Source organism: Hippopotamus amphibius, chromosome 2 (assembly GCF_030028045.1).
Source record: "Hippopotamus amphibius kiboko isolate mHipAmp2 chromosome 2, mHipAmp2.hap2, whole genome shotgun sequence".
In the NCBI taxonomy this organism is placed as follows: Eukaryota; Metazoa; Chordata; class Mammalia; order Artiodactyla; family Hippopotamidae; genus Hippopotamus; species Hippopotamus amphibius.
This window is the reverse complement of record NC_080187.1, coordinates 204,646,229-204,655,211: the sequence shown is the minus strand read 5'-3', so window position 1 is coordinate 204,655,211 and position 8,983 is coordinate 204,646,229. Positions and strand designations below refer to the sequence as shown.

Sequence of the window (8,983 nt, the reverse complement as noted above, 5' to 3'; positions counted from 1 at the left end):
CAGGAAAATGAATTTCCTTTAATACTCAGTCTTATCCCTGCACGTGTTTGGAGAGTTTCCAGAGAGTAGTTCCCAAACTCTAGTATATGGTAAAGTTTTTTTACTAGTCTATGGGGAAATGAGAAGACAACATAGTCAGCTTTTCCAAAAGTTAAACGTTTTCAGCGTTTACCCTGAGCGTAGTCTTTCCCACCTGTTTGTTATTACAGCGTTTTTTTTTTTTGTAATTGGTAGTGACAGTGTAATATAATTTTGTGAGAAAGAGAATGTGCACGTGTCCCTACAATGTCTCCACCTGGCTCACAAGAGAGCTGACAACACGTTATCCCTCAAATTAGCGGAAGACAATGGCAAATCCAGACATTTGCAAACAACTGCTCTCAATTTTCATGGAAGACTTCCAGCAAAATTTCATTTACTATTCCATAATACATGGTATTATGAAAAAAATGCCATTTACTTCTCTTGGATTGACTGAGATAGGAAAAACATAACATCCAGTATTGTCAAGGTTGGGAAGAAAGGGGCATTCTCAGACATGTACATCTGGATTGTAAATTGGTTTGACTTTTCTGAAGGGTAATTTGGCAGTTTATAGTATAAATCTTAAAATGTGCATAACTTTTGACTAGGCAATTCCTCTTTTAGGAATGTATCCTGAGGAAATAACCAAGGATGGACACCAGGACTTATCTACAAGAATGCTTACTACAGCGTTATTTTAACAGTGAAAAATTGGGTGGATGGAGTATTGAGTGTTAGATTTGACAGAGTTGGGCAGTGGGTAGAGGGGTCTTCATTATCGTATTCATTTTCTATTATTGCCATAACAAATTACCATAAAGATACTGGCTTAAAACAATACAAATTTATCTGCAACAGCATGGATGGACCTTGAACACATTATGCTGAGATAAGCCAGACAGAGAAAGCCAAGTACTGTATGTTACCACTTATATGTGGAATCTAAAAAAATCAAACTTGTTAAAAAAAAAAAACCCAACAGAGTAAAATGGTGGTTATCAGGGAATGGGGAGTGGGGGGATAAGATTGATGGTGTTTAAGGGTACAAACTTGTAACAAGTACTAAAGTAGCCATAGAGATTTAATGCACAGTGCACAATAATATTGTAAGAATGTAATGTAATAAATATTCTTACAATGGCAACCCTATTAAATGTATCAGAGTAACGCATGTATACATTAAATTTATACAATGCGACGTCAAAGGTATCCAATAAAAATAAATAAATGATAATAAATACAACAACACAAATTTGTTCTCTTACAGTTCTGTTCAAAGTCTGACCCGGGTCTCACTGGGCGAAAACTGAGGCGCTGGCAGGGCTGTGCTCCTTCTGGAGGCTCTAGGGGAGGGTCCGTTTCCTTGCCTTTTCCAGCTTCTAGTGGCTGCCCACAGTCCTTGTCTCACCACCTCCTTCTTCCATCTTCAAAGCCAACAACATAGCATCTCTCAGGCTCTTCTTTCATCACCACATCTCTCTTTCTTTCTGTCTTTCTCTTCCACTTTTCAGGACCCTTGTTATGACATTGGGTCTACCCAGATAATCCAGGATAATTTTCCTAGTTTAAAGCCAGCTAATTAGCAATCTGATTCCACCTGCCATATAACTACAGGTCCTGGGGCTTAAGATATTGAAGTCTTTGGGGGCCATGATTCCATGTGCACAATTGTATTATTCCATATATTTATCTGTCTGAAAATATTTAATATTAATTAATATTTTAAATATTATTTAAAATTCAGCCCTAATGTCTACTTTAGTGTATGGATGATATGAGGATATATATTCACAGGATGAAATGCTATGTGGCCCTTAAAAGTCATAATGTAGGAGAATATGTAATAACATGGAGTGAAGTTCATTATACAGTAAGTTGTGTGGGGGGAATTAAGTCTATAAAAGAATATGTACAAGATGATACGAATTATGTCAAACCAAAACCCAAAACAAAACTATATGCAAGTGAATTTAAAAAAATATTTGTAAGGATATAGGTCAAAATATTAACAATGTCTATCTCTGGATGGCGATTTTAATGTTCTGTTTTTCTGTATTTTCCAAAATGTACGTTACATACGTATTGTGTTTTCGAAGAGAAATAAAAGCTGATCGAGAACGTTTATCTAGGACAATTTTTTGATCAAAGGTCTCCCTAGTTTCTTAGCTTTTGACCACACTCGCTCACACTTAATCTACAGGATGGTCCTCTTCATCAAAAATATTTCAAGTCTGGCCATCGTAACACTCGCCGTTTTTTCAGCCCCCAGCGGTCCGCTCTGGAAAGTGTGACCCACGGAGGACAGGAAGGAGCCACACGGTCAACTAAGCACGCCAGCGAACCGGTGCTTAGAACCTTCTTCAGGGCCAAGCAAACCCAGGGCACAGTCACCTCCCGCGAAGAGCTTCGTGGCCGGTACCTCGGAAGCCGGATGAGCGAGTAAACGAGGCTCGTTCATAACCTCGCCGGTACGTGTTAATGGCTTTAATTAATATTGTTTTTAATACATAAAAGAACAGAACAGAGGCATCGCCCGTGTCCCCGCCCGCAGAGCGGCCAAGAGCGGAGGCCTTGGCGGCGTAACGTGCCCACCCAGGTCCGCTCTGCAGCGGTGCCGGCGCCCCCGAAGCCCAAGGCAGCTTCCCAGAGGGGCGTGCGACGCCTGAGCATGGCTCCAGGCTCCAATGGCCCAGGCCGGAGCCCCGAGGCCGGGGTACCTAGCCCAGAAGCCCGTTAGGATCGCCGGCTTCGGGAGCACCTCGGCTCACCAGGCGCCCGCGGATCCCGGCCGGGGCCCGACCGCACCACCGAGAGGAGCGCCTAGAGGGGACTGGCCCGCCGCGCCCGCCTCTCCGCTCCTCCCAGCCTCCTCTGTCCCGGAAGTTGACGCCGCGCGCCCGGTCGCGTGCTGCTCGCTAGGGGTGTCGCGTTAGAGCTCTGCACGGGCTGGGCTTGCGAAAAGGATCAGCATGCCTGTGAGTTGTTTACTTTCGGTCTTCGCGTTTCTGTCGGCCTTCGCGGTAGGCCGAGGGGCCCCAGGGGCGGGCTAGCTCGATGGCTCCAACAGCCCCCGGGGCTCCCCGCCGAACCTGGCTCGCCAGCTGGGATCGCGCTGCTCTCGCGCGCGTGGCGGGCTTGTTGGGACTTGCCCGGGCGGCGCGGCGAGTCGGGCCCTGCCTGGGCGTGGGGCGGGGAGGACCCGGCGCCGCCCGGGGCTGCGGTCTGGAGTCGGTGGCTGGGAGGGGACAGCTCCCCGGGTACCTTACTCAGCCTTCCTGGGTTTCGGTGGGCACCCGCGAAGTTGAAGTCGTCTCGCCCCCTCTGCCTTCTCTCGGAAGCGATTTCCTGCTTGTTTCTTTTTAAAAAAGCTGTCTTCGCAGTTGTCATTACAAATTGACTCTATCAAGGACTGTCACGCGTCAGCCACTTAAGAGTTTTTTTATCAGATCAGAACCTCAGCAGTTCTACTCTCAGCGGGTCCAGGGTCCGGATCACGTTCTTATTTAGCACCACAGTGTTATTTTCACTGGCGACCGTTATTGAGAACGGAGCTAACCTTACCATATGTTTCCTGATCGTTGTAAAACCCCTGAACCGGACTTGGAGAACGCAAGCATTATAAAAAAGTGTTGATGAAAGTTAACAGGCTTAAAATATCTATATCTATATCTAAAGTATAGCCTCTACTGAGTGTGAGTTTTTGCTTGTATATTTCACATATGGTTAAATCTGCCAGAGTCGTGGCGTCATTTTAGTGGTAATAATATGCTTTTTTATTCAGTTGGCTAGAGATTTACTGCATCCTTCCTTGGAAGAGGAAAAGAAAAAACATAAAAAGAAACGGCTGGTTCAAAGTCCAAATTCTTACTTTATGGATGTAAAATGCCCAGGTAAAATTTAATACTTTAATTCCTTTCCTAAGGAGAATTTCTGTAAGGATTACTTAAAGAATTTCTATAACGATTGCTCATAGTGTGTTGCATGTTTAGTTATTAGGACCCTCTGTTGAGTAGAGGTAAGATTACGGAATTGGAATGTCATAAGGGCTATTTCCATAATAAACCACTTTAGAAACATTTGGGTGGCAGGTGGATGTGAAGATGGGACTCCACAGGGGACATGACATTGAACTCATTAAGTCTTTAAGCTGTTCAGATGATAAGTTTTCTTTTTCATGATGCAATGAAAAGTATATTGATTCCTCAGTGTAAAGCTGCGGGGTCCAGTATGGTGGCCATTAGCAATATATGGCTCCTGAGCACTTAAAATGTAGCTAGTCAGAATGGAAAAATTCTTTTTTTTTTTCCTTGATGTATAATTGACATAAAACATTAGTTTCAGGTGTATGACTTCATGATTCCATTTTTGTATATATTGGGACATGATCACCACAATAAGTCTAGTTAATGTCTGTCACCATACATGGTTACAAAATCTTTTTTCATTATAAGAACTTTTAAGATAGGCTCTTAGCAACTTTCAAATATTCAAACAACTTGTTTTTAATGTGGCTACTAGAAAAGTTTGTTACATATGTGGCTTGTTACTGCACAGCACTAAAGTTCCTAATCTTTTACAAGGTCTTTACTAGAAATATGTTGAACAGGTGCTATGTTTTCTTTTGCTTTTCACTTCTAATGCTTCCCCTTTTTAGGTTGCTACAAAATTACCACGGTTTTCAGCCATGCTCAGACAGTGGTGCTTTGTGTAGGTTGTTCAACTGTGTTGTGCCAGCCGACAGGAGGAAAGGCCAGACTCACAGAAGGTAAATCATTTGGCATTTTCTAACCCAGTGATGTGATTTTATGATTTTAAAGTCTCTTTCTTTCCTAAAAATCAGTTTAAAAGAAAGCTGCAATTCATAATTCCAAAATAATTTTTTATCTTTCATTATGTGCTCTTTTAGTAAAGAGTGCCCTGTTCAGTTAGATAAATTTGTACTCTTGACCTTGCAAAGAATTCATTTATCTATTATTTTTTCTTAGTTTAGAACACCGAATTCTGTTGTATTTTGTTAATTTGCTTAACTTGGAATATTAGACATAAATCAGAATGGAGCAAAAGAATACATACATATAGATTTCTCAAAACATAGGATTTAAACATTTCTCCTGTAAATATTTTGTATCATATGTATTTGGTACATATGATTTGAGATAGTTTTTATTATTGCTAGCTAAGTAACAGATAACTATAATTAAAATATCAGAAGTTTAATTTCTCTGAGCAACTAATGATTAATATAGTCTAATTTTAATTCTTTCACTTTTGTGCAGTAAGAAAAAATAATACATATGTATATAATTTTCCATAGTAGTACTTAGGGATATACAATTCAATAATGATATTTGAAATTTGCTTGTGGTATTTTGAGGAGCTGTGAATGCCATGTTATTCTACTGGAAGAGTTATAAGTGGATTGGCAACAAATCCAAGATCTATTTGGTGTGACCTGGTGAGATCTAATTGTGAAATCAGCACAATATTTAAATGAAGTATTGCTCTTAAAAATGTACTTGCAAGATTGCCAAAACCTTTATATCATGCCATGATCTTAGAATTTTGTGTCCATGTGCTGACAGATGATTAAAAGCATGCATCTGTACCAGAGTTTTCCTAAAAGATCTGAAATGAACTCTATAATCACAATTACTCTCCTGGAAAAGTAGTTCAGAATAGTTCCTAAAAATTAAGTTTTTATCTTCTGACAGCTTGCATTAAAGTTTTAACTGTTGAATTCAGGCTCATGGTCTTAAATAAACTCCATTATAACATTTGAGAAATAGGAGTGACAATTATAGTCATATCAGAGTAAATTCAAATATAAAAGATATGTTTCAGTAAATTTCTGGCATAAAATAATAAATTACCTGTATGTGAATATTAATCTAATATTTCTAAAACTTAAGTTTTACATAAAAAGTACTTTTTGTCATTAGAACTCTATACAAAGATAGAATAGACTTGTGTTTAATATGCTCTTGTGGTTCCTTTGCAGGGTGTTCATTTAGAAGAAAGCAACACTAATGATGCACACAACTTCCTAAATTCGTGTTCTATCGCAGAAAGCCTTATCAGTTCAGTAATTCCAGTTAATCTACCAAGATAATGTAATTATGTTTAATTTTGTAAGGTAAACAACAGCACTCTCCTATTTTGATGTCAGTTTTTCAATAAAGTTTTGATTATGGGCAAATTATTCCTTTTCTTTTTTTCAACTACGTGTGAATATACTATACATTTATATATACTGTGTATGTGAATTCGGTTTAAACATTTTTAAAAGGGTGTTCTGATTAGTTTGTTTCTCATTTCAGGAGTAGAAACTGTTTGATTTTCAGTCCTTTTCCAAATTGCTATGAAGGGGCTAAATGGTTACAAATGGAAAGAAAGTTCATTATTAATTCTAAGTATAGTTTTGGTATATATGTTTCCATATATAGAATATATAATTCTGTATATGGAAACATATTTATAGAAGTACGAATTTAATGCAGTAACAATCACAGTGTAATGCCTTGGATTTACGTGCCCATAACATACTGTATAATTTAGTACAGTTACTGCAGCTGGGGTCTGAGTTATAGAAAGTTCTTTTTGGGGTAGAAAGTTTGACAGGAGGAATCAGGAGTAGCATGATTTACCCAGGATGTTGTGGCAGGGGGCAGTAGATGGTATTGAGTTCTCTGGTCCAGACAGGTGAGCAGTCCTGACTGCAGAATGTGCTGAGTGGCTCTGTTGTCTCATTGTCATTTTTATGGTTTATGAAGTGAACCTTGGGAGTTAGGAAACAGAGTGTATCTTTCTCTCTCTGTCCCCTAAAATGACTGCTTGTTAGATTGGGAAGATGACTGCTTCTGTTAGCTGTTACCTTTAAGGCAGGTACTGAAGACAGGCATTTCCTATCAAGAGGTATTCCTACATATACACCCCCAATCCGAAAGACTGATCCTTTAACGTACTGATTGGTTTGTCAGAGAAATGTTGCATGAGAACTGAAGAACTATGGAAAGTTTGGAGTGTGTTTAATATATGGAGACGTAGGTAACTTAGAGCTTCCCAAACTTTCTTGGTTTATGGCATCTTTAGTCTCAGTAAATTTTTTCATGGAGTTCCCTGGCCAAAAGAAATACCTAACAGTTAAATTTATTAAGTAGTTAGGTTTCTAACAACTTTAGTAGCCATTTGAAAAAAAAATAACACGTAAATTAAAAGCAAAGTGATCATTTTTGTCTCAAATGACCTACTAATGGAATAAGTGTACATTTTGGGCACTACAGTTTCTCAAAATTGGGATATACATTGAACACTGCCATCCTCATTTCTTCCACAGTGATTTTTGCATAGTACTAGCTTTTTATCACAGCAGTGGCCCAAAACCCAGCTTCACAAAGATACATTGTCAAAGGTAATGTAGTGCTAGCTGATGTAACAGAATTACCTGGAACTAGAATTTTGCATGGTATCCAAAAGATGTCAGGGATCAAGTTTCTCCTATGATGCTCTAAGGCACCTCAGCTTGCACAGTTTAGGAACCTTGGAAAAATCTGAAGTAAACAGCAAATTCCTGAAAATTTTTTTGGCAAAGGTATTGGAAGAAAGAATTGTACTTTAAAGAACCTCTCTAAGGGTTAATTTAAAGAGATACTTGGCACTGGGACCTGAGTGGTATATTAAGTTTTACTTTATTCTTAATCTAAACAGTATTACTTTGAAAAATGCTCAGTAGAGAACACTCAGACTTTTCCAAACTTCAAGGTTTGCCACATACATTATTATCTTCTTTAATACTATTTATATTGTCTTCATTTTTTAATGTAAATGTATTTTTAAAGGAAACCTTATATTTCTTCCATAAATTAAAAAAAAAGTTACATAAAGATAACTAAAAATAAAATGAAATTCTTGGCTTCTGACCAAGATGACAAACGGTTTCTTATCTGGTTGCCCCTATAAGTCATCTGATAAAGTTCAGTTTTTTTGGTTTGAGGTATAATGTATCAATAGATACTATAAAATTCAACACTTTACAATGTAAATTTCAGCGGCGTTTGGTATATTCACAACATTGTGCAACCACTGCCACTATCTAATCCCAGACAGTTTTCATCACTCTGAAAAGAAACTGCATGCTCACTAGCATTCACTCCCCATTTCTTTCTCCTCCCACCTCCTGGCACTAATAGACTTTCTATATCCTTGGATTTGCCTATTCTGGACATTTCATATAAATGGGGCCACATAATATGTAGCCTGTTGTGTCTGGCTTCTTTAGCATACTGTATATCATGGCCATTCGTAAATCTATCATTTCTTCATTCCCTTTTTAACTAAATAATACTCTGTTGTAAATATACATTTTGTTTATCCGTTAATCAGTTGATGGACATTTGGGTTGTTTTCACTTTTTGGCTACTATAAATAATGCTGCTATCAACTTGTGTGCACAAGTTTTTGTGCAGACATATTTTAAATGCCCTTGGGTATACAGCTAGGTGGAACTGCTAGGTCATGTAGTAATTCTGTGTTTAGCTTTTGGAGGAATTGCCTGTTTTCCAAAGTGGCTGCACCATTTTACATTCCTACTAGCAATGCACCAGGGTTTCAATTTCTCAACATCCTCGGCAATACTTGCTATTGTCTGTTTTCTTGAGTATAGCCATCTTAGTGTGTGTGAAGAGTTATCTCATTAGGGTTTTGATGTGCATTTCCCTGATGACTAATGATGTTGACCATATTTAAATGTGCTTATTGGCTATTTGTATATCTTCTTTGGAGAAATGTCTATTCAGATCCTTTGCCCGTTAACTGGGTTGCCTTTTTATTTTTGAGTTGTAAGAGTTCTTACATATTTTACGTACAAATCCCTTATATATACAGTTTGCAAACATTTTCTCCCATTCTGTAGGTTGTCTTTTCACCTTTTGTCCTTAGAAACACAAACATTTTTAATTTTTAT

The 8,983-nt window shown here is 38.5% G+C and overlaps 1 protein-coding gene across 1 annotated transcript; it reads left to right on the top strand.

The window, feature by feature from the left end:
- The first annotated feature begins 2,847 nt into the window (after positions 1–2,847).
- RPS27L (ribosomal protein S27 like) lies at positions 2,848–6,217 on the top strand. The gene is made up of 4 exons (XM_057725054.1): positions 2,848–2,999; positions 3,806–3,914; positions 4,679–4,789; positions 6,023–6,217. Exons 1-4 carry the CDS (start codon positions 2,994–2,996, stop codon positions 6,049–6,051), a joined length of 255 nt encoding a protein of 84 aa, XP_057581037.1. The 5' UTR covers positions 2,848–2,993; the 3' UTR covers positions 6,052–6,217.
- The last annotated feature ends 2,766 nt before the right edge of the window (positions 6,218–8,983 follow it).